This window comes from Leuciscus leuciscus, assembly GCF_965113295.1.
Source record: "Leuciscus leuciscus genome assembly, chromosome: 4".
Lineage (NCBI taxonomy): Eukaryota > Metazoa > Chordata > Actinopteri > Cypriniformes > Leuciscidae > Leuciscus > Leuciscus leuciscus.
The window spans coordinates 50,054,605-50,081,528 of NC_138728.1; the positions used below are offsets into that span (position 1 = coordinate 50,054,605).

The 26,924-nt window shown below is 38.2% G+C and overlaps 1 protein-coding gene and 1 long non-coding RNA gene across 8 annotated transcripts in view; one reads left to right on the top strand and one right to left on the bottom strand.

The window, feature by feature from the left end:
* The window catches only part of LOC309496988 (stonustoxin subunit alpha-like), a 253,685-nt gene that overhangs the window by 156,996 nt on the left and 69,765 nt on the right, over window positions 1–26,924 (bottom strand). For 6 of the 7 annotated variants that reach the window (XR_014205307.1, XR_014205308.1, XR_014205309.1 and 3 more), the window contains exons 2-5: window positions 17,908–18,192; window positions 17,717–17,779; window positions 15,144–16,953; window positions 14,714–14,887 (exon numbers count right to left, since the gene is read on the bottom strand). Coding sequence is in view for 4 of the 7 variants with exons in the window: in XM_082167206.1 (XP_082023332.1) it covers window positions 14,714–14,887; window positions 15,144–16,953; window positions 17,717–17,779; window positions 17,908–18,172 (2,312 nt within the window). In the remaining 3 variants the exon portion in view is untranslated. Of the gene's footprint in view, window positions 1–12,661; window positions 14,888–15,143; window positions 16,954–17,716; window positions 17,780–17,907; window positions 18,193–26,924 lie in introns of those variants that run through there. The other variant, XM_082167208.1, reaches the window with a different exon arrangement.
* On the top strand, window positions 3–9,868 carry LOC309497081. Its single transcript, XR_014205362.1, has 2 exons — window positions 3–1,324; window positions 3,258–9,868. It is a non-coding gene; the product is annotated as an uncharacterized lncRNA (long non-coding RNA).

Genomic DNA, 26,924 nt, shown 5'->3' on the forward strand with positions numbered 1-26,924 from the left:
AATTGGTGCATTTGAGAGTAAATCCCCAATTGATTTTATGGATCTATGACTTCTTGACGGACTGTAGTCATTTAAATCATCGACAAAAATTATAAATATACAGGGGCACCACAAGGGTGCGTTCTGTCGCCAGTCCTATACACATTATACACCAATAACTCTCAAGCTTCTTCTTCAGCCTACACCTATTTTAAATATGCTGACGACACAGCACTGGTTGGTTTTTTAAAGTCTGACATTTCTTCTGTGAGTGGATTTCAGAGGGAATTACAGGGTTTCACTCAGTGGTGTTCTGATCATTTTCTTGAAATCAATGTGAAGAAAACAAAAGAGATGGTCATAGATTTTAGCAAAAACAGAATAATAGTTCCCCCCTCTAAGATCAACTTGGGAGTTGAAATTGATTCTAAACTAACTTTTAATGAATGTGCACTGAACAAAACTAAGAAAATGCATTAGCGGATGTACTTCCTTAGGGAACTATATAATTTTTTTCTATATAACTACATAATAAAAGACAGACACTTTCTTGTAATGTTTTATAAAAGTCTCCTCCAGAGTGTCCTGTCCTTTGGCCTTATCTGTGTGTTTGGCAACATGCATGTTAAGGACCAAAAGAGACTGCAGCGCATGATCAAGATGGCCAGTAAGATCATCGGACTTGACCAGGTATCAGCAGCTCAGCTGTACAATGAGCTTATCTTAAAAAAGACTGACCAAATCCTCAATGACCCCACTCCCCCTCTCCATCATGAATTTATGAGAAGTAATAGGTTAACTGGTAGAATTTTACAACAGAGAATTAGAACAGAAAGGTACAATAAATAATTTGTACCTACGGCGATCAGACTGTATAATGATCAAGCACATCGCAAGCTATCACATTTTTAGCTACCTGATAATATTAGTCATTTTTAACGTTAGATGTTGGATTGTGATTGTCATTTCTGGAGTATTGTTGTCCTTGTATATATTGTCACTGTTAATTTCTGTTATTGTTAATTCTTTTTTTATATATATGTTTACTGGTTTGACTGTGGTGTCTCTGTTTTTAGAGAATATGTTGTGACAATTTCCCCTTGTGGGATAATAAAGTTCACCTTGACCTTGAGTAAAATCTTTCTGCAGTCATTGGAGGAGCGTGGTAAAATTAGCCTTGAAGAGATCTAAGCACTTACATGTAAATATTACTCCTAAATATTTAAAAATATGGGAAGCAACTTTAAACATTGAGGCACTCGTTGGTAAATCAGAAATTGGAAAATTCATTGGATATAACTCACTTTTATTTATATTCAATTTATAACTGGAGAAGAGGCTAAATGTACAAAAGGCTAAGCTTTAATGAAGCTGGTGCCCTCTGCTGGACATTTAATTTGTTGCACTTTAGGATATTATTTCTGAATCACCTGACTATCATTCCTGTAATTTCATTGGTTTAGATCGGGAGAACTGAATGTCAATCAAAATGTGTTCATGCCCAGACATATAATGTTGCTAAATCCTGCAGCAGTTTTGTAGTAATCTCCGTGCTGATCAGGGGCCTCATTTATAAAACTGTGCGTAGGAACCTTACTAAAAGTGTACGTGCGCCCGAAAGCCAAAAATGGCGTACGCAAAAAAATATTCAGACTTATAAAACCGTGCGTACGCCAGAACCTGCGCAGAATTCACTTTATAAATCCCAGTCAGCGGAAGATTGTGCGTACATGCGTCTCCACCCGAAATAACCATATATGGAGCTTACAACGCCTGGTTTTACTATGCAGATCCTCATCTACATATCATTTGCATATGATTATTCATCCACGTGATAACTTAAACGTTATCACGTGGATGAATAATCATATGCAAATGATATAAACGGTACAAGAAACATTACATTAATACAAATCAAGTAGTTGTCTATCCTTGCCTTGTTTTTGAATAGCCTACATAAATCAAATAGTGTAAAATACATTTCAGAGAAAGTTTTTCTCAATCTTTTCCACTTGCCGAATTGTATTTTTAATTGATTTATATTTTTAATGGAAACAGATAGGCCTTGGGCATTATTTGCACGAAACTATTTTCTCAGACAATCTGGTATTATCATGATAAGCAATTATCTCTGTGGTTAAAACATTAAAGCACGCCACAGGAAAAGTGTTCAAAAACAATCGCATCCACAACAAATATTTCTAATGATTGAATTAAAAAAAATGTTGTAACTTCAGTAATGATTTCATGTTTAAGTGTTTAACTCCATTAATTTGAATGGCATATTTAATATAAATGTTTATATCAGAAGTATTTTATTTATTTAAACTGTTATTTGCGTCAGTTTCACTAAACGGCTCAACACGCTCGCTGCCGCGGACATTTAAGAAGGAATGGATATTTGCTTCAAGTGACAGGCTTGGTGATTGAAATTGTATTTGTATAATCTTTCTGTATGTTTAATTTTCTTTAGATTTTCTGTATAAAAATGACCAAAAATACATTTAACTCCAGCTCACCATCGGTGTCGCCAAACTGCTCCATCTCCAAAACGTTCGTACGCATGGGTCAGAGTTTGCGTGCAGGTGCGCAAATTTTCCCGTCAAGTTTTTCTTTATAAATCCCACCTTTTGCGCAGGAACTGGCGTACGCATGTTTTCAGCCCCGTTTTGTGCGTACGCAAGCTTTATAAATGAGGCCCCAGGTCCGATTTCTAGCGGATTTTTGCTCATACTGTGTGCGTACATCTTAAAAGTAAGTAGTTAATTACTCTTTCATGTATATATTGGTAGATTTAGTTGCTGCTACGTTATACTGCACTTCTAAAAGTTTGTTTATACCTTTGAGGTAGTCAATGCACATATAAGCTCGATCGCACATTCATTTCAGCATAAAACACGCTGAATTAGACTTTGAATGTTACTTTTTGAATATTATGTGATGTAATATTATGTGATAGTTTATTTAAAGTTAATGTGTATAAACCTGAGGTAAATGCACAGCTGCTGGACTTGTATAATATGTCCTTATATTTATGCTATTGCATTACTTTTATTTTGTTCAGTACTGTTTCTGCCTCATTGTATACTGTATTTATACTGTTATTATTGCTCATTTATAGAACCACACCCATACTGATGTATGAAGCAAAAGACAACAGTAAAGAACTTTATTGTGGACATGGACCAAGTGATTTATTGTTCTGCCTGAACAATCTGTAGCGGTTGTCACCTACAGTAGTTTAAGTTCCGCACCTTAATAACTTTCATACACTAAAGGAATTAATAATTCTCAAAACTTCGGGAAAAGAAACATCTGGATCTGAGATATAGAGCAACACATCATCGGCGTATAAGGATATTTTGTGAACAGCACCAGCTCTAGTGATGGGATTTATGGCTCTTTGAGGGGATCCGGATCTTGGCGATCCGTTCCTTTCAAAGAGCCGTTCAAAAGAACGGCTCTTTTTAAATATTTAGTCAGTTTTAAGAAGCCAGCTTGGGGGCATCTCAGTTTATCCTGGAAATAATCACTGGGAGGAATGATGAGGTGAGATTTGTAGTCAAATAATTAAAACTCCGATATCACACACCAATATCTGAGTTTGAATTATTCTGAAATATTGATTATTACCTCATTTGTCATGTGTGGACTATTTTCCATAGGGTTGCACAACATCCCTCTGCTTAGACAGTGACATCACTATTTTGGATTTACCTTTAGGCAAGGCAAGGCAAGGCAAGTTTATTTATATAGCACATTTCATACACAATGGCAATTCAAAGTGCTTTACATAGAAGAAATTAAAATAATAAAAAGAAACAAGAATAATTAAAACAGTTTAGAAAAATAAAATGAAATACAGTACAGTACAGTCGGACGAACAGTGGCACAGTGCTCATTCAGTAAATGCATAGCTAAACAGAAGTGTTTTGAGTCTGGATTTGAATGTGACCACTGTAGGAGCACATCTGATCTCTTCTGGAAGCTGGTTCCAGCTGCGGCTGGCATAATAGCTAAAAGCAGACTCACCATGCTTAGAGTGAACCCTTGGTATTTCTAGCTGATATGATCCTAATGATCTGAGTGATCTGTTGGGTTTATATTCAGTGAGCATATCTGCAATATATTGAGGTCCTAGGCCATTGAATGATTTATATACCAGTAATAATACTTTAAAATCAATCCTAAATTTAACTGGGAGCCAGTGTAAAGACCTGAGGACTGGCATATGATGTTCATATTTTCTGGTTCTGCTCAGAATCCTGGCAGCAGCGTTCTGTATGAGCTGCAACTGTCTTATGGTCTTTTTGGGAAGGCCAGTGAGGAGTCCATTACAATAATCCACCCTGCTGGTGATGAAAGCATGCACAAGTTTCTCTAAGTCTTGTCTGGAAACAAAGCATCTAATTCTTGCAATATTTTTCAGATGATAGTATGCTGATTTAGTTATTGCTTTGACATGACTACTGAAACTAAGGTCTGACTCTAGTGTCACACCAAGATTCCTGACTTGATTTTTAGTTGTTTGACCCCTAGAGAGAAGGTATGCGTTCACCTTGAGAATCTCATCTTTGTTTCCAAACGCAATAACTTCAGTTTTGTCTTTGTTTAATTGAAGAAAGTTTTGACACATCCAACTGTTGACCTCATCAATGCATTGGCACAGGGAGTCAATGGGGCTGTAATCGTTAGGCGATAGGGCTAAGTACAGCTGTGTGTTGTCTGCATAGCTGTGGTAAGCAATTTGGTTGTTTCTCATTATTTGGCTCATTGGGAGCATATACAGGTTGAACAGGAGTGGCGCAAGAATTGAGCCTTGAGGGACTCCGCATGACATGGATGTCCACTCAGACTTGTGGTCTCCTATACTCACATAATAACCTCTCCCATCTAAGTATGACCTGAACCATTTTAGGACTATCCCAGAAAGCCCCACCCAGTTTTCCAGCCTGTCAAGAAGTATGTTATGATCGACAGTGTCAAATGCAGCACTGATGTCGAGTAGTACCAGCACTGATAATTTTCCTGAATCAGTATTTAAGCGAATATCGTTTATTATCTTTATGAGCGCTGTCTCTGTGCTGTGATGCGGTCGGAAACCAGATTGAAAATTATCAAAGTATCCATTCGAGCTTAAGAATTTGTTCAGCTGATTGAAGATAACTTTTTCAATGATCTTGCCTATGAAAGGAAGATTTGAGATCGGTCTATAGTTGCTCAATATGGTCTTATCCAGATTGTTCTTTTTCAGGAGGGGCTTGACAACTGCAGTTTTCAGGGAGTTTGGAAAACTCCCAGAGAGAAGTGAGGCATTTACCACTTCTAGAAGATCTGCTTCTAAACTGTTTAACACACTTTTGAAAAAAGATGTGGGAAGTGTGTCAAGAGTGCATGTTGATGTTTTAAGGTGCTGTACGGTTTCTACCAAAATTTTGCCATCAATTTTTTTGAAATCAGACAAAGTTACTACTTTTTCAGGTGGTCTGATCTGTCTGACCCCAGCACAACTCAAGGATGTGCTGATCACCTTTCTGATATTATTGATTTTGTCAGAGAAGAAAGAAGCTTTAGTACAAAGTGTGTGTATGTGTAAAGCTACGTTGACTTATGTTATTCATACAATACCTACTCACAAATAAACATCAAAAACAAAGCCGGCTGCAATGAATTTCTGTGCAAAACAGTTTTTACTACAAACACTTCCACACAAGAACATTGTTATCACACAAGAACATTTTGATAGAAAACAAAAAATATTTAAAGTTTTAAATATATACTGTAGATAAAATTAGAATAAATAAACTGGAAATGTCTACATACAGTCCACTATTACTACTATTACTGCTGTAAACTTTGCAAATAGGACATCAGCCCCTTCAAGTCTTAAATGAACAATAACAAAGTGGGCTGCAATGAATGTCTGTGCAAAACAGCTTTTAGTGAAACATTTCTATACAAGAACAGTATCACAAAAGAACATTTTGATAGCAAGGATGCGTGCACAACTATCATCATGCTGTTAGGCAGTAGCACCCCTGCGCTGGGTGCGCCCCTCCCCCTATAACTGTTCTGTCTTGCGGAGGAGCTAATTTGTGTGCATCTGTGTGAAACACGCATAGGAAAAAAAGAACGACAGAAAGAACGGCTCCCCTCCAGACGCGACTCGGCTCCCATCGTTCATGTTTATGAGCCGTTCAAAAGAATCGGTTCGTTCGCGAATGTCACAACTCTAACCAGCTCTCCTAATTCCCTGTATGGCCTGCTCACTACGAATGGCAATTGCCAAGGGTTCAATTACCAATGCAAAAAGCAAAGGTGCAAGTGAGTAGCCTTGTCTAGTGCCACGTTTCAAGAGGAAAATAGAGGCCGATACTCCATTGATCCGGACTGACCATATTGGGGAGGAATATAAAAGTTTTATCCAGGATATGAACGTGTTGCCAAAACCGACTTTCTGTAGCACACAGAAAAGGTAATCCCATTCCACCCGATCAAAGGCTTTCTCTGCGTCAAGCAGCAGAAGAGCCTCTAATGGGTGAGAATTAGAGGAATAAATTATATTCAATGCCCTTCTTATATTAGGAGACCGTAGTCTGTTTTGAATAAAACCAGTTTGGTAGTTGTGTATGATTGCCAGTAAAATCAACTCAAGACGCTTTGCAAGCATTTTAGCCAGTATCTTTACATCTATGTTCAAAAGACTGATTGGCCTGTACGAACCACATTCGTGAGGGTCTTTGTCTTTTTTCAAAATCAGAGAAATACAAGAAAGACGAAGGGTTGGAGGCAGGCAGCCATTATTAATGGAGTCTAATAACATGTTTAGGAGCGGCGTTTTAAGTGTTTGAGAAAACATCTTTCTGCAGAGGGAACCCATCGGGCCCAGGGGTCTTGCCATTCTGCATACTTTGGATTGCTAGCACTATCTCCTCTGTGGAAAACGGTAATTCTAGCTCTTCTCTCATTGCGTCCGTTATTGTAGGTATGGGCAGAAAACCTCAGGGAGCTTATTACAATAAAACACAAATGACAGACCTTTGTTTACTTAACAGGATCGAATGATGTATAACACTTATATGTAAGATCAAAATCAACAGAGTATTTTGAGTCTCTTTTGCACTGATAAGAAAAAAAGCGAGCTGGTATCCCCAGCGATACTTTATGCTTCTTAATTTTTTTAGAAGATTTATGTACATTTCTCATTACAAAATTTGGATTAGAATTGTTACATTTTGAGATCCATGTTACAGTATGAGTGGCCCAAACTCACTTGCAGGGGTTCATGTGGAGTAGCATTTACTGAAGTGTACTCAAACTCAGTTCCTCGAGAACCAACACCCTGCAGAGTTTAGCTCCACCTGAATTAAACACATCTGATCCAGCTAATCAAAGTCATCAGGATTGCTAAAAACTTCCAGACAGGTGTTTTGGAGCTGGTTGGATTTAACCCTCTGGGGTCTGGGGTGTTTTTGGGGTCCTTGAGATGTTCTGACATGCCCTGACATTTGTGCTTTTTTCAGTTGCTTATAAACATATTAATGGCAAAGGTGTATGTACCACATGTATGAGCCACATGTATGTACATGTTTTCATTTTTGAGAGAATAATGTTTATGCATGGTTATCGAAAAAACTAAAAATTAAAGTTTCTGAAATAAGGCCACAAAACACATACTAAATATGTGGCAATAAGACTTTTGACTAATGGATGTCGTCGCCTAGAGTTTTTTCTTCAAAATGATGTGAAAATCATCCTGCCTAATCATTCACATAAAACGATACATTGATTTAAGTTTTGTGAAACACATTTAGTTTGGAAAGCCAATATGCGGATGGGGCGTAAACGATCATGCATATTTAGTGGTTCACACCTGATGAGACAATGTCCCTGCATACTTAATGAGCCATTCATTCAGGTGTGTCACCTATAGCTAACTTAAATATACAAGCTTCATAAAAATGATCATTCTAGAAGAAAATTTCAGATGGCATTTAGAGGCTTTTGCATCTGAACTCTTCATATACACACACACACACACACACACACACACATATATATATATATATATATATATACATATACACACACACATATATATATGCATACACATACATACTTTATAATCTATTCAAAACTAGTCAACGTCTTTCAAAACTAAAGTATACATTTTATCATACGTATTTCAAAGTAAAGGATTCATTAGTTAGTTGATTACTTTATTTTTGACAAAACACATACAGTATATATTCCTCATCTCAGTATAGCAATAGAGTTTGCTAAAAGCTGTTCATTCAATACAGCAGTATTTGAAAATCGATAATATTTTGTAAAATTATATTTAAATTTGCATTTATGTCAAAACCTAGACACTTTTAAACATCAAAAGGACATTTATTAATATGTATTCGTGTCAAAATGACATATAAACAGATTTTCCTATTCAATTTTGCATGGAAACGCTTCCAAGACGCTTGCGTGTCGCGTGAAAAATAGGCTTCGGTTCTATTTCTAGCATGCACGTGTTTTCCACGCGGCTCGTGCCGCACCTGAGACGCGCGTCTCACACAGGCAGTGTGCAAACTCTAAACTGTTAACATGGGAGCCGAAATAAAAACGGACACGCCACGCAGCTGAGACGCTTACGCCACGCATCCAGTGTGTCACCGGCCTTATCCAGCGGATGTGGGCGTTTCACAGGTTTGTATGGATCGCCTCACATTTGCGTTTGTATAGCGCGGTCTCCGTGGGCGGAGTCACATTAAAACTTAATTAGCTGAGATGAGAATGACTGACATCTCTCTCTTTACATACATATTATATAAACTGTGAATATTTGTTTTTTATATAAATTACTTCATTTAAAAGAAGAGAATTCAAGCTTCATGCCTGTGTGTCTGTATGCCTGTTTGACTGAGTATTCGCTGAGTTACAGTTCATTTTCGGACGCGTTTCAGAATTGACTTCACTGACGGAGAGTAGGCAGAACTCGCATCATGTTTATTTTTCTTTATTTGGCGAAAAGCACAACACTTTGTTTTTATTATGAGCATACACAAAAAAATACACACTAAACAGGATCGATTGATGTATAACACAAGCATATAAGATAAAAAATAATATTTTTTTTTTTTATTTTTTTTGCACTCATAAGGAAAAAAACGAGCCTATCGCGCCGGCGCGATAGCCGACCCCAGGGGGTTAAACTCTGCAGGACAGTGACCCTCCAGGAGCTCAGTTTGAGACCACTGATTTACTGTGAAATGAGACGCTCTAACACACTGAAAACACAGGATCATGAGTTACATGTGTCTAAATTAATACCGTGCCATGCTTCACTCTGAAACACAGAGCATGTCAGTGTTAGGTTTATTGACTAGTTTTGGCCACTAGAGGCCCTCATTGTGTTTCATTTCAGTTTCCCACCATCGTATCATGTGTTATTGTTCTCACCTGTGCCTCATTTCCTGTGAGTGTATTTAAGTAGCTCTGTACCTCTGTTTTTTGCTTAGTGTTTGATATGTTGAGACCAACCTCTCCAGTCTTTGGTAAATGCCTCCTGTGATTTTATTTGGATTTATTTGCTCTATGTGATTTTCTGACATTTGCTTTTGTTGTTCTTATATTTTCTCTTTGACATTTTTAGTAGTGATGGTGAAATTAAGCTTTGTGAAGCACAGGGGCTTTCCCCCTCGACTGTATCGTAAAATGGTTCATTACTCGAAGCTTTTCAACACATTGCACACTAATGACATCTTGTGGTCAAAAGGTGGAAAAGCTGCCTTTCTGTCCCAGAAGACCGTTTTGCATTTTTATTTAAATTTTTTTTATTTAATAAATCACTTTGTGCTCTGTAAACCACAAAGCAATACAATTAATCCTCATAATTAATGTGTTAGTGTTGATGTATTTCTTATACAATGTATGAACAAACAACTGTATGAATTCATTTATGATTGAATTGAAAAAATAATATTAATAAATAGGACTAATTCACTTGTACAGAAACAATTCTTATGAATCTGCTTTGATCTACAAATGCAGCCTTATTCACATAAACTTTAGCCTCAGTCCTAATCCTACGAGTTCATAGGCAAGGCTCATATATAATCAAAATAAAAGAAAATTGTTGTGGAATGGTGAAGTGCTTGTGAACTGGGCAGTGAAAGTGCTTGTGAACTGGGGAGCTGACATTTTATTTTGTGGGTAATTTAATAAATTAAAGTTTTTTATTAAGGAACACGATTTGTTCAACAGTTTGAGGGCTAAGTCTATTTCTTTTTTTATTTACTACTACTGAAGGGCATGACACTCGAAACCTGCTCAAGGGGTTCGCGTTATAATTTAATCTGAATATGAAGCAGTCACGTGACTGTGTGTAAACGAAGCTTCGGACGTCACAGATCACGTGGTTATGTAAAAACAAATCAAACTCTGATACACTGCTTCAATGTGTGATTTTTTTTTTTTGATACAAGCTTTGAAGCCTCGGTGCTGAACGTCACATCACTAATTTTTTTATGTTTTTAATTGACCTTTTTGGGAAACACTTGGCTTTTTGTATTGACCCCTTGGAACAACTGGAGTTACAGATTTGCAATAACTTTATCATTAGCATTCTACATTCAGCCCCTCACAGCCTAGCTCTAACCTTGGTCTTTACAGTCAGAATGTATATTTATATGAATACATTACAACCTTCACAATTTGATATTCATACTAAGCCATATCCTGTTCTCTTAAAAATGCATTGTTAGTGTTAATAAAAAAAAAAAAATCCAGGCCAACTGATAAGTAACTCTGTTTCAGTTAATCGCCATTTGGTGTGTGGTGTTAATTTTGAACCCTGGCTGATGCTGGGTACACACCAAAAGATAATTGGGCTGATTTTGGGCCGTTTTCCCCTCTTCCGACAATCCTAGCTATGTCCTGATTATCTTGATGGTTCTACAGATTATTTTATCAGATTTTCCCTTGGTGTGAGGTGTGTTAAGAGTGTCCGAACCTGCTCGGAAGAACGTCGGAGCCGCCCCGATCGTGAATCGTGAATATTCAACATGTTTAATATTTACGATCAGAAATCCTGATATGTGAGGCGAACAGAGGTGGGTAGTAACGAAGTACATTTACTTCGTTACATTTACTTGAGTATTTTTTTGGAAAAATTGTACTTTTAAGAGTAGATTTGAATGTGGGTACTTATTACTTTTACTCGAGTACATTTCTAATGAAAAAACTGTACTTTTACTTCGTTACGTTGGGCGACGTCCTTCTCGTTACTTTATTTTGATGCAATGTGTTGTTAAATGCGTAGTTTATTCCTAGCGCGATGTATCTTTTTTTCTGGGCTTGAGCGATGCTCAATTCACAAATGAATCACTCTTTTGAGTCGATTCTGTTCAAAGACTTCATCAAACAAGTTGCCAGATCTGTCTAAATCGGTTCGCGAATCAGTTTGAATGATTCAGTTCCTGATTCTGTTCAGTTCCTGCACGCACTGAATCGTCTGAAGTGATTGCAATTCACACTCGACTCGGAGTCGTAACAGGAAGATTTAAGGACATCAAGAGTGTTGGATGAAGTGGCCGTGGACCTACAGTACAGTCAAGTGAGAGCAAATCTTCAAATGCATCATATATTTGCCAGCGATGAAGATCTTTATTAGTTGAACATCTTCGTAAGCTGTCTGTGAATGAATGATTCCACAGGACGATACATTCGATTTCATTTAACTCAGGTAATACATTTTACAACCAAACAGATTATTATGCCATGATAGCACTACTAGAAAGGATGACATTACCCGTTTTTTGGACATAATACATTCATTTCTACATTAAATAAGCTACCATTGTTCACAGTTTATGAACACCCGCCATCCCGCGGTAGTGTGTGTGTATTGTTGCGCAGTGGCGTACGAACTCGACTTGAAAACGAATGCCTTTGCCTGCCGTACACACAGTTAACCAGTTTAAACATGCTTGCAGAAATATACATTTGATTATATTTTGGAGAACAGACAGAAAAAGATCCGTCGATGTACTTGTGTTTGTTTTTTTGTGTTCAGATGTTCAGTAGCAGTCATGAGCGCGAGCACATGTGAAGAGTTTTAACTCTTTCTTCTCTGTGTCAATTACATGCCTTTGAATGCAACACTCTGCAGATTCACTTTATTTCGACATTGTCTAATAATCCAAATGTAGTTGTATAAGTTACTATTATACAAACCAAAGGACAGGCAATGATTTTCGGGCTACAGATGGCAGAAATAATGTTTTTTGTTGCAAAGAGAGCCAATCTACTTATGAAAATAATAGTCATTTAAATAAAAAAAATCTAAATAATATTATTTTATATATATATATATATATATATATATATATGACGACTTCAGATGCAAAAGCCTCTAAGTACCATCTGAAATTTTCTTCTAAAAGAGCATTTTTATCAAGTTTGTATGTTTATGTTCAGTTATTTCACTTAAATGGCAATGAAAAGTACCTATTAATTGTCATTAAAGTGAAATTACTGAACTTAAATATACAAGCTTGATAAAAATGCTTGTTTTAGAAGAAAGTTTCAGATGGCACTCAGAGGCTTTTGCATCTAAAGTCTTCATATATATATACTGTATGTATATATATAAATGAAATATATATATATATAAAATAGAGGCCTGCCCTATATGATCCGAAGTAAGTTACTCGCTACTTGAGTAGTTTTTTCATTGGATACTTTTTTACTCTTACTCAAGTAACTATTAAGATTATTACTTTTACTTTTACTTTGAGTAAATATTTCTATAAGTACTTATACTTTTACTTGAGTACAGTTTTTGGGTACTCTACCCACCTCTGGAGGGGAACCCCGAGGACAAACGTACACTCTGGAGGTTATCACGTGAAACGAAACAATATCCAATCAGAAAGCGAGATGATGGAAGACAGAAGCATAACAAATGCAGTCATGGCGCAGCACAAAGTGAAATTGATGTGGACAGCACTGCCCTACAAAGGCAAAATACCTTAAGTCGCTAGAGTGTGGAACTGAGAAAAATGACTTTAAAGATTTTTAGTTGTCCCGACAAATTAATTATAGGTAGGACACTGGAAATCTGGCAAATAGATGTTTTAGTAATGGAAATTATATACATAAAAAAATCTTGAGCTCAGACTTGACTTTTGACCACATTACTTTGACCACAATTTACTGTACTCTGCCTTTGTATTGTCAGCAAAAAGTGAGAAGTCATGCCAAGGCAAAAGGCAGTAACTTCCACATTATCAATATTTGGTTGCTGATCACCATTAACAAAATCATTATAGTAACACCTGTATAAAATCTAGTGATCATGGCATTTATTTTGTATGATTTACAATTATTTATAGCCATACTTATTACTATCCTGTGCTTTGGTTGTATTCTGATGGCATTAATACATTTGACATGCCAAAATACCTCCATAGATATATTAGTCCAGCGTTGGCTCGACCGTGAGGCGGGGCTTTAGTTCTTGGTTGTATTCATCTGATACGGCAATGTGTAACGTTTTTCTGTCAACTCTGCATAATCCTTCACGATCGATATCGCACGTTTGTCGATGATGCGGGTTCAGACCATACTAAATGCTCTGACCGCAATTGTGCAGGACAAAGCTCTGAGGACATCAGAAGTTAGAGGGACTGGTGGCAGCTGTACAAAGTACACAGGCTACAACGTAATTTTAATGGACATTAAAACAAAGGCAGATAATCATACAATCTGGTAGGTAGCATTATTTGATAGAACACCGGCACAGTAACTTCATATTGACACGCGGCTAAACAAAGGCAGAGTACCGTAACTCAGTTTGAGCGTTCCAAAACAAAGCCAAAGAGCGGTAACTGATGTTATGGTGTTCTGCCTTTGTTTCTCATGGGCTTTTGGAAGTTACTGTTAAGACAAATCATTATTTTCTCGAAAAAACAATGGAATTGATTCAAGATACTTATCCACATGATAAAGGAGGTCTTGAATGTGCCAAAAATATAAATAACCCCTTTTCGACCAAAAACGAAGTTACGGTCTTTTGCCTTTGCACGGCAGAGCAGAGATGGAGGGATGGAAAAAAACCTTTTCTTTTTTTTCCTGTGCATTTTCTGTGAAAATCATTCCAGACACTATCATCGCAATTTCTTCCTGCATTATTCTGAAGTCTTGCGAGATTTTGCGAGATTTCCTGTGTTCACAGTAGAGACTCTGGTTGAAAATCTGTTTGTGTGTGGTGTGCTGTCTTTGTCACATCATGGCACACCACACACTATAGGAGCAAAACGGTTCAATCTAGGATTTTTTCTCCTCATGTTTGTGGTCTATTACATTTTGAAAATCTTATAAGTTGTAAAAAATATTTTGGTGTGTACCCACTGTGTCCTGTGCACAGCCACTAGATGGCGCTGCTAGCTTGTTCAGTGGTGTCGGAAGCAAATCATGCATGAAATAGAAGCATTTTACACTTTTAGTAACTTTTGAAAATACAATCTTCATACAGTCCATTCCCTTCCCCTCACCCCAAACAATATTTTTCTTAGACTTACACAGTACATGTGGGTCATACGTCTGTATAAATATGGAAAAATATCACATTCCTGCAAATGTTTTGTATCTTGCCGCTAAGCGGCCGCTTACCTTGCTTATTGGTTAAGTCAGCCTCTGATTATAGCATTGTTTTTTTTTGTTTTTTTAAACCATTCACCTCAGTATCTCCAGCTGACAGTTTGGACTCTTCAGTCTATCAGAAAGAAGCTTCACTCCAGAATCCTGCAGGTCATTGTTACTCAGGTCCAGCTCTCTCAGAAAGGAGTTTGAGGATTGTAGAGCTGATGATAAACTCTCACAGGACTGAGCTGTGAGATTACAGCTGTGTAGCCTGTGTAGAGAACAAAACAAAGAGCAGTTGTAATGCGTATTAGCGTTTATAAGCTTAAAAAAACCTTTAACTGTAGAGAATTAAGCAAAGCTAAAACAATTATCTCTTCATAAAACATCAAACCAGCATTTGTTTTCACACACATTACTTTTATTTATTTTTCTGAACTGTCTAGGCCAGCAAGTCACCCATTTAAAATGAAGGCAATTACAAAAGACTAACCGTGTTTATAAATGAATGTAAAGGAGACTCTTACAGTGCTCTTCTGGTGTTTTTGATCACCGGCAGAAATCTCATCAGTGCTTCATCAGATCTTCTGTATTTCTGCAGTTCAAACATCTTTTGAGTCTCTTCTGACATCAGGAGCACAAACACCAGACCAGACCATTGAGCAGAGGACAGATTCTGTGCTGAGAGATTTCCTGAGCTCAGAGTCTTCTGGATTTCCTCCACAAAGTCATCTTTTAGTTCACTCAGACAGTGGAAGAGATTGATGGTCTTCTCTACTGATTCCTCCTTCTCTATTTTCTTTTTGATATAGTTAACAGTGTTTTTCATGTCCCCTGTTTTCTGTTCCAGTCCTGGCAGTAGTCCCTTCAGGTCACTCTGATTGGACTCCAGACCCAGGAGGAACCGGAGGAAAAGGTCCAGGTACCCGTTCTCACTCTGTAAAGCCTTCCTGACTGCAGCCTTATGAAGCTGAAACAGTGGCTTTTTGGACAGTTTCCATGCCAGTTTTTCTCTCCAGGATTGAAGAAATAGGTCAGCTTTCTCATCTTTGCCCATCATAAACACATAAAGAGCAGCGAGGAATTCCTGTACGCTGAGATGTACGAAGCTGTAAACGTTTCTTGCTGCTACCTTTTCCTCCTGAAACATTCGAGTGCATAACCCAGAGTACACTGAACCTTCACTGACATCTAGTCCACATTCCTCAAGATCTTTTTTGTAGAAAATCAGGTTTCCTTTCTCCAGCTGTTGAAAGGCCAGTTTCCCAAGCTTCAGAATAATCTGGTCAAAAGACACTGCATGGGCATTAGGTTCGGGCTCAGCACAGTATTTTTCTTCCATCTGTTGCTTCTGAGAAATTAAGAAGCTTGTGTACATCCCTGTGAGAGTTGTGGGAGTTTTGTTATTACTCTCTCGACCGAGTAGAGGCTGAAGAACAATGAGAGAGATCCAGCAGAAGACGGGGATGTGGCACATGATGTACAGACTCCTGGATTTCTTGATGTGACTGATGAGGTTTCCAGCAACCTCAGGACTGCTGTTATTTTTGAAGTATTGCTCTTTCTGCTCATCGTTGAATCCTCGCGCCTCTGTCACTTGATCAATGTAGTTTCGGGGTATCAGACTGGCTGCTGCTGGTCGGGATGTGATCCAGATGAGAGCAGAGGGAACCAGATGTGTCTTGATAAGGTTTATTATTATCTTACTCACTGTTGTTTTTTCATTTACATTTGGAAATGTGTCATCTTCTTTAAAGTTCAAAGTAAAGCGACATTCATCCAGCCCGTCAAAGATGAACATAACTTTACCATCACCTTGAGGAAGAGAGGGCAATTCTTCAGGACTACTAAAGAAGTATTTGTTAAGCAGTCCCATGAGACTGTACTCTTCTTTAATCAAATTCAGTCTACGGAATGGAAGTGGAAATATGAAAACTATATCCTGATTTTCTGTTCGTTTAGCCCAGTCAAAGATGAATTTATTGACAGAGACAGTTTTTCCCACTCCTGCGATCCCCGTTGTCAGCACTTTTCTGTTTCGTCGACCTGTGTCACACTGGACTTTAAACATGTCCTTACACACGATTGGCTTCTCCTTGGCAGTCAATCGGTTGTGATTTGATTCGATCTGTATCACTTCATGTTCGTTCACTCTTCCTCCAGTCTCATTCCCCACCACATATAAATCAGTGTAGATGTCGCTCAGGTATTCCTTATGACCCGTCTCTGAATTACCAACCAATATCTGCTCGTAGTCACGTTTTAATTTGTCCTTCAGTCTGCGGCTGGTCTCTGTGTAATCATGAAGAGTAACTTCTCTATCGTCTGCAGTTGAGCCTTTAAGAAAGAGGGGAAAATACAGCAAAAAATAAGTGATTGTGTTTTTCATAAATTCCTGCTTCTACTATATTGAAATGAATCACACTCTTTCTGCAATAGTGTTCACATGCACATCTTACACTGTTTATGCTGAAGTTGACAACATAGAAATGCCTTGATTAGAACTTGAATGCAATTGGAATTGGTTTTATCGGATTGTCACTATTGGACTCAGACCAACTTAAAGGAATAGTTCTCACCCTCAAATTGTTTCAAACCTGTATGAACGTATTTATTTATTTTTCTACTATGGAAGTCAATGGGGCCCATCAACTGTTTGGTTTCCGACATTCTTCAAAATATCTTCCTTTGTGTTCAGCAGAAGAAAGAAATTCATACAGGTTTGAAACCACTTGAGGGTGAGTAAATGGCAGAATTATCCTTTTTAAGTAAACTATTCCTTTAAGGCCACGCTGAACAAAATTATTACAAGATTTTTGATCAAACCATTGACCTCTAGCACACCAAACAAGACATGAGACTGTATTAGGGTTAGGCTGGGGTTATTGCAGTGACCCTGCGTATGTAGAAGTTGCTTGTAGAAGTTTTATTTCAGGGTTTAAGACTCTTGTAAACCATTTAACCATTCGTAAAAAATGACTAGACAGTCTGTTCTAATAAATGTACTTGTATAAGATCTGCTGCTGTTCTTCTTGGCCCTGTAATTGTTGCTTGCTGTTATATTTTCTCTTGTTTCCATGTACAGACAGGGATTATTTACCCCTGATCTCTTCTGAATGAGCTCCAACAACGGCAGACGTCTTCATATTGCCTTCAGGCTGACCTGTGTGTGTGAGAGAGAGGATCACTCACTGGGAAATTTAAGTCACACAAACACATCAGCAAGAGCAAAGAGCAAAGTTCAAGTCAAACCATTACAATGGTAAACAGTCACTGTGAATTAAATGTTACCTGTCTTGTGTTTGTTCTCCAGCTGATCAGCCAGATTGTTCTGTTCCATCTTCCTCAGGATCTTCACTGTGATTTTCACAGCTTCTTCGGGTACAAAACATGCTACCATCGTATCCACTGTGTCTAAGATATCTGCTTTCTCCATGTCATTCTTTTTTATACACTCATGATCTTTCTCTAAGTGCCACTTAAACTCCTTTAGATCTTCTTCTCTCAGGTCCTTTAATGAGTTCTTGAGCAGCTCTTCAACTTTAACAGACGCCATCGCCCTTCACAGATTCACAGCTGCAGGATAAAAAGACAGATCTGAAGTAGTTTCACTCTTAACATGTTGACCTAAGTGCTCAAATGTTATATGGATTATGAAATGGCGCTGTGATTGGATCAGCACTCTAATCCAAACTCATCTGTTAAAGGGGTCCTATAATGCTCCTCTATGCATGGCATCTTTCTGAAACAGGCTAGCAATGAGTACCCTAGCAACCATCCAGAATACCATAGCAACAAAATAGCTACACCCTAATTTCCACCCAGATTACCCTAACAACCATCCCAAGTACTCAAGCAACCGCATAGCAACACCCCAAAATCAATCTATCTATCTGTCTTGTCTGTTTTTCTGATAGACTGTATTGCCTTCAAAAACTTCAAACTTTAAGCATTTAAAATATCTTCAAACCTTCTGGTCAGGCTTTCTCAGGCCAACTTCAAAGTTTGTCTCGATGTAGTTTTTAAATCTAGCTTATTATCTCATCCCGTAAATGTAAATGCGAAAATGTGCTGTTTTTGTCTCTTTAAATGTAAATTAGCTGCTGTTATCAAGCTGCTATTATCAAGAAAAAAACAATGGAAAATTACTGCTTCACAACATCGTCCTGTGATGCTAAAAACCTCTAACTCATGGAGACAAACATCCCTTCAAACCACACAATCATGAGGTGTCACAACCTTTTGCCAAATAAAGAAAAATAAACATGATGCGAGTTCTGCCTTCTCTCTGTCAGTGAAGTCCATTCTGAAACGCGTCCGAAAATGAACTATAACTCAGCGAATACTCAGTCAAACAGGCATACAGACACACAGGCATGAAGCTTGAATTATCTTCTTTTAAATGGAGTAATTTATATAAAAAACAAATATTCACAGTTTATGTAATCTATATGAAAAAAGAGAGATGTCAGTCGATCTCATTTCAGCTCATTATAGCTCATTAACTGCTAATGTGACCACGCCCACGGAGAGCGCGCGCTATTCAAACGCAAATGATCTGAGGCGATCCATGCAAATGTGTCAACGCCCACATCAGTTGGATAAAACACACTAAGTTTAATCACGAGGCTGTGAGGAATAATACTATAGTAATAATAATCCTGGGAAATTTACCTCAGAAGTGCCGGTTTAGTTTCACTTCGAGGAGCAACGGATCCAGCTGAGTATTGTGAATAGTACGTTTTTTTATTCTTATGTGCTTTGTTCTAATCGCAATATGCAATAGTGTCTGTAAACCACAAAAAGACAGTTTAAATATGAATCGCATGTCTGTGTGTGAATGAATGAACGGCTTTTACCGAACTATATTGCTATACTGAGATGAGAAAAAAAACGACTGAAATATGTTAAAATAAAATGTCTTTGTATAAGCAACGTATTAAACTGCAAATCAACATTTATATGCCCTAATATATCATAAAAACGATAGGCCTATGTTACAGACGAAATATGAGACAACATTTCGTTGACTAGTTTTGGATAGATTATAAAGTTTTTACTGTAAAATAGACTACTGCCACATCAAATAAGCTTTTGTTCGCCAATTTCTAATGTATATTATGTTTTGTCAAAAATAAAGTCATCAACTAAGATGTTATTATAGTGTTTGTTCCAATGTAGGCTATATTCAAACTAATTTGAAATACGTATGATAAAATGTGTTTTTTAGTTTTTACAAAGAAAGATTACACTTGATATATTGTTAATATTTTAATTGTTGTTGTAATTGTAACATTTTTAATAAAATAACAAAGAATATATTTACAAGGTAGATGTAAACAAAATCTTAAAAGGTCAATATAAGCCTTCTCTTTAAATCATTTTTATTGTGTTTTATTAGTGACAAATTTGGGGAGAGGATATATCCAAAACTTTCTGAAAATAGAGTATGAGAATTAACTGCACAATTACTAGAAATTTTCACATTGGATGCTATACAATTTGCAAGCAAAAATACAAGTGGAAAAATACACATTTTTTTCAAGATGTTTCCAACTGTGAACCAGTTTTGTAGTATATATATAAGGCTCATTATGCAGCTAATTATGCGGGTCATTGTCTTCTCAGGTGTGAATCACGCCCCCACGCATATTGCCTTTCCAAACAAAAAGTGTCTTACAAAATTTAAATCAATGTATTGTTTTATGTGAATGATTAGGCAGGATGATTTTCAGATCATTTTGAAGGAAAAACTCTAGGCGAAAACATCCATTAGTCAAAAGTCTTGTGGACACATCATTGGTATGTGTTTTGTGACCCTATTTCAGAAACTTTATTTTTTAGTTTTTTCAATAATCATGTATAAACATTATTCTCTCAAAAATACAAACATGTACATACATGTTGCTCACATATTATGGTAGCCCTGTTTGTGCTAAATAGAGTGTAATTACACCTTTGCCATTAATATGTTTATAAGCAACTGAAAAAAGCACAAATGTCAGGGCATGTCCAAACATCTCAAGGACCCCAAAAACACCTCAGACCCCAGAGGGTTAAACAACAATAGCAAGCATTGCAAGAGCAAGGAAATAAGTAATATAAATTATAAAAACATAAATTGACAAATGAATAATAATATGAATAAATCAAATGACAACTACTTAAATTAATATGAAAGTAAATATAAAAGGAAAGAAAATAAAACAACACCAATGTCTGATGGCTTAAATTAAAACAGGTTGTTATTGTAACCCTTAGATCCTTCATTCCTTCTCTTAATCGTATATGAAAACACTGGATTACATAGACTGATTAAATGCAAGCAATGATCATGATCAAAACATACTCTGAAAAGCTTGTGTGATCAGGTCGTACTCTTCCTTCTACATGCTCTTTAACAGAACAGCTCTTCTCTGTCGTACCGCATACGAGCATCAGTTGAGAGTGTGTGTCTGACATTGGATGAAAGCCTTACGACAGTCGAGTGTCTCACAAAACAAACCAATGTACAAGAGTCTGATGAGAAACACTCCTGAAACTGTAACTAATAAAGGTGCTTTCAAATGATTCACAGTGGCCCTGACGATGAGATGCAGTTATGATATCGTCACCTGGGGTTCGTTCTTCGTATGTTGCTTATTACATCCGAGATCAAATGACACATCCAAGATGATATCATCGTGCTAATCATGATCCGGCTAATTGGGTTCTTCGAACACTGTTGTTTATGATTAGTATCGCTGGATTGAGTTATCTGAGATAACTGCGCGTTCATGCGCTGGCTTAAAAGGGGATATGTATCGATAGTAGAAACATTGATCAGCAACGCTGCTATTGGCTGTTCAGCGTGGCCAAAGAGCGGGCTCAGTTTTTCTCCTCAGCAGAGCCAGGACTAATAGTCGAAGTTTATTCGGAATTTTAATGTTTAATCAAAACGCCAGAGAACACCTCAAAGTCTGCAAAAGCCAGGAGAGAGGGCTGGCAAAAAGTAGCAGACAATTTAAATCCATTAGAAGTGGCCATGTTAGATGTTTTTATCACTTATTAGCCTATATTTTTGTATTTTAATAATTGCATAATTACTTTGTTCACTGTAATGTCAGAGTCACCACACTAGAACATGGGAACAAATAAAAGTGAAGTACAAAAATATTCTACATAATGGTAATTTTTAGTTATATTATAGTCTCTTTTATAAAAGGCACTGTTAAATAAATGGTTGTCTGTTTATAAAAGCAACCAAGAAAAAGGCTGAGAAAAAAAAAGAAAAGATCTTAGTAGCCTACACTGTAAAATATTTTTTGCTGCATTAAATTAAGGCAGTATAGTCATTTCAACTGTTAAATCTTGAGTAATGATGAATTGCTTTGACTTGTGAAAGTGAAAACTGATAAACTTATGTTAATGCAAAAATATTTTGCCATGAGTTATTGATCACATTTTTCCCGAGTGTAGTTCATTGTAATGACATTGTGTTTTCCTCTTTTGTGCACTTTTACATAATACACCAACACTTGTATCTGTTCCCAAGAAAGTGGTGGCTGAAATATGTGCAGTAAGTGGACATTTTCTAACTTTCCAAAGGAAAGAAAGTACAAGACTTTGTAATGTCCATTTGTATCCATTGCACTGGACAGTGAATAAACCCTCTCAGATAACTGTCATATGGAGGAACTAGCCTACCTGCAAGTGCATAAATAACTTTACTTAATTTATACTTGTATGCTTTATGGCTGCAATATAAGTTGCAGGATTCCACATCTACAGAAAGGCCTACAGAAGAGTCTGCACAGATAGAGGAGACATAGGCCTACAGGTGGGCAGTGTAGAGCCAACTTTTCCTTTTATTTGTTGCATGAGGCATGTGTCTAATATCTCTTGTTGCAGGCACTTGACCACTGGCTTTTCTTTACAAAGAACAATTGAAATAAAACTCAAGGAACTAAGCATATTTGTCTTTTATTAAACATTTAATGAAAAGTGTTTTTTTTTTTGTGGCAATGTTGTATAATATGGCACATGCAACAATGTCACAGGCCCTGTCAGGTGTGCAACCCTCAGACTTTTCAGACACTGAAATATTCCCTTTAGATAGCCAAAGTTCATTTCATTGTGTGCCCTTGTCCTGGCTAGAGCTGCATTGTAACTGGTTTGGGTCAGGGAATGGGGTCATAAAACACCTGTCTGCAGGCAGGAACATGTCATAATCACCAATGAAAAAAAGCAGTTCTGACAGCACTTTCGACAGACAGCACTTTCCATCAAGTTCTCCGCATCTCCAATAGTGTAAAGGAAAGAGCCACTCGCAAATAATCTTAGGTTACAGTTTGTGCTGTAGTTAAAGCCCGACTCCGACAAGTCGAAAATAAATGTGCGTTTCCAACAAATTAATAATGTAAACGACAATCTCACGAGTCACGAGAAAAAATATATCTCTCAGAAAGTGCACTATCGCGCTGCGCTGGACTTCCCGTATCAGCTCCGCTTATGAAGCCGGGATCTAATCCTGTTTACATGAAATAAGCCTGCTCCCGAGCAGGTTTAAGCTTGCGCACCTGTTGCTATGACAGCAAGTCCAGGATGAGCTTCGAAGAACCAAACAATCCGAGATCATGCCAAATCGTCAACAATCAAATCCAGCTAACTGAGTTAGCGACGTACGAAGAACGAGCCCCAGGACATCGTCTTTCAAAACATGACCTGTGCGAAAGAGAAAAAAAATGAATGCGTCATTGTACCCAGCACTTCTGAAAGCGAACTTCCGAATGCGTCTCTGTCCCAGCCATAGATATCCATATAAGGCTAGATGTCTTACGGCGGAGTCTCGAACGGTGTGGTGAACAAATGAGTCTGACTGAAGAGATGAGTCCGAGCTGCGTCAATAGCAGAGGAGAAAGACCGTGAAATTTAAAAATACGACTGTTATTGTGTCACGAAAAGTAGTTTTAAGAGTTTCTCAGTCGAGAATGTAGTTGTTTTGAAGCTCAGATATGTTGTTTATTTATTTTTAAAAACACACTAACAACGAGAAATGTTTAATTTCACAATCTATAGCTTTGGTTAAATACTAGTATATGACATATAAGTTAAAATACATTAATGACTCGTTATAACGTAGTACAAACGTCTTCTGTAATAAAGTGATTTTGTATGATTTGTGTGGAGTAATGGGTTTTATTATGAAAGGGGGTTTTATTATTAAGCGTCTAACAGGAAGTACCGGAACTACTAGGTGCTCGGGGTTATGTGATGGAATGTGAGTTTTGGAATGACGCATTAATAAATGCTGTTCAGTTGCTCTACAATGTGTCGCTTGAATCTATGCCCTATAACACGACATGGTGTCAGAAGTCGGGCGGCAGTAAGAGCTTAATCGCCGGGGAGTGAAAGTAAGCTGTTCTGGGAGTGAAAAAAGATTTTATCGGGAGAAAATAATGTCGGATACAGAGGAAGCGGGAGCAAGCGCACCGCATACGCAGCCTCGCAGGCTACCGCCCCAGCTACAGGTAAACAGCGGCAACAATGTTAACGCAAATCCACCCCCGAACGCCACATTCACCATTCAGCCTCCCGAAGCGTTTGATTTTTCTAAGCCTCAGCAATGGGAAAAGTGGATACGGAGATTTGAAAGATTCCGTCTAGCCAGCAATCTGCATCTTAGCTCAGAGGCTAACCAGGTAAACACGCTCATCTACTGTATGGGGGATGAAGCGGACGACATTCTTCGAGGTCAAGCTTTAACGGACGTGCAGAGACAACAGTATCAAGCGGTAAAAGACACTTTGGACATATATTTTGTGCCCAGGAAAAACATTATCAATGAAAGAGCCCATTTTAATCAAAGAGTACAGCTAACTAATGAGACTGTTAACTCGTTTGTCACCGCGCTTTATGCTTTGGCTGAAATCTGCAACTACGGCGCTCTACACGATGAGTTAATAAGAGATCGCCTCGTCGTGGGACTCAGAGACACTAGTTTAGCTGAGAGATTACAAATGGACAAGGATTTGACGCTGGAGAAGGCAGTGAATCAAGCCCGGCAGTCAGAAGTTATAAAAAGGCAACAAACAGACATTAGAGGAGAGAACAACACGGAAATAGATGCTGTGTCAGTGAAATATAGAAAACAACAGCATCCAAAACAACTGTATCCAAAATACAAGTCCCCAACTCAGCCAAAATACACAACAAAGTCCAAAACACCAAATGAGAGATCCTGCTACAGATGTGGTAAAACACCTGCACATGCTAAAGTTCAATGTCCAGCAAAAGATGTGACCTGTCATACTTGTGGTAAAAGAGGACATTACAGTAAGGTGTGTAAGTCTGTTAAATCCGTGCATGTGATAGAAAGGTTCAGATCCTTGGTATGCAGATCTTACCATCAGAAACCACAAAGTCAGATTTAAGATAGACACTGGAGCGGATGTTTCAGTTATCCCAGCCCAGATGTACTACAGTATAAATCAAAATGTGACAGAGTTGTGCAAACCAGACAGACCATTGTTTGGACCTGGGGGCACTCCTCTCAATGTATTGGGTATGTGCAGAGAAACATTGTGCAAAGGTGAAGAAATTGAAGAAAACGTGTATGTTATCAAAAATTTGCACATAGCGCTGTTGAGCAGGCCAGCAAGTGTCAAGCTAAACCTTGTGTCTAGAGCAGATAGCATAGACATGAAAGTGTTAAATGAGAAATATCCAAAGCTGTGTCAGGGTTTGGGGTTAATGCAGCAACCTTATACTATTAAGCTGAAACCTGACGCTGTTCCTTTTTCCCTGGCCACACCAAGACGTGTCCCCATTCCTTTGTTGGGAAAAGTGAAACAGGAACTGGAAAAAATGGAGTCCATGGCAGTAATCAGCAGAGTTGAAGAGCCAACTGAATGGTGCTCAGGTATGGTCCCAGTGCCAACCAAAAATGACTCAGTGCGCATTTGTGTGGACCTCACTCACCTCAATGATGCAGTGTGCAGAGAGAAGTACATCTTACCTTCAGTGGAACAGACACTTGGATCCCTGGCTGGAGCAATCGTCTTCAGTAAGCTAGATGCAAACAGAGGGTTTTGGCAGGTCCCATTGTCACCTGAGTCAGCACACTATAAAACATTCATTACCCCTTTCGGACGCTACCATTTTAACAGACTTCCTTTTGGAATAGCCTCAGCCCCAGAACATTTTCAGCGGAGAATGTCAGTGATTCTCAATGGGCTACCAGGCGTGGTTTGTCACATGGACGACATACTCATTTGGGGAAAGGACCAGCAGGAACATAATGTCAGACTTCACACAGTGCTTCACAAACTGCAAGAGGCTGGTGTCACACTAAATATGGAGAAATGTGACTTAAGCAAACAGGAGGTAAAGTTTCTTGGACACATTTTGTCTGCAGAGGGAGTCCAACCTGACCCGGACAAAATCAGAGCAGTCAAAGCGATGAAAGAGCCGTAAAATGTCAGCGAAGTGCGCAGCTTTCTTGGGATGGTCAACCAGTTAGGTAAATTTATTCCAGGACTGACTGAAAAAGATAAGCCCCTAAGAGATCTGCTTTCAAAGAAAAACCAGTGGGTTTGGTGCTATGCACAACAAAAAGCATTTGATCAGCTGAAAAGTGAACTGACATCAGCACCTGTTCTCACACTCTATGATCCAAACAAAGATCTTAAGCTGTCTGCTGATGCCTCATCTTACGGACTCGGAGCAGTCCTATTTCAAAAAGAAGGTGAGCAGTGGAGACCGGTAGCATACGCCTCACGCTCCTTAACTGAGACAGAGCAGAGGCATGCACAGGTGGAGAAGGAGGCGCTTGGACTAACGTGGGGATGTGAAAGATTTAAAGACTTCCTCATCGGGAGACACTTCTCCTTGGAAACTGACCACAAGCCACTTGTCAGTATCCAACGGTTCCGACTCAGGCTTATGAGGTACAGTTACTCCATCTCACACACTCCAGGCAAAGCACTCTTCACAGCGGACACCCTTTCACGCGCACCTGTCGAGCAAGATTCAGATTCTAAAGCTGCAGCAGATCTAATGGCTGACACAAACATCTACGTCGATGAAATAATCAGAAGCCTACCTGCTAGCTCAACATACATCACATAACTGAAAGAACAACTAAAGACAGATAACACATGTTTTGAAGTCATTTCTTTGTGTCAGAGAGGCTGGCCAGATTACAGCCATCTTACAGGTCCAATCAAAGCATATTGGCCACACAGAGACACTCTAACTGTACATGATGAACTGTTACTGAAAGGCACCAGACTCGTGATTCCTACCACTATGCGCAACTCTGTTCTCAT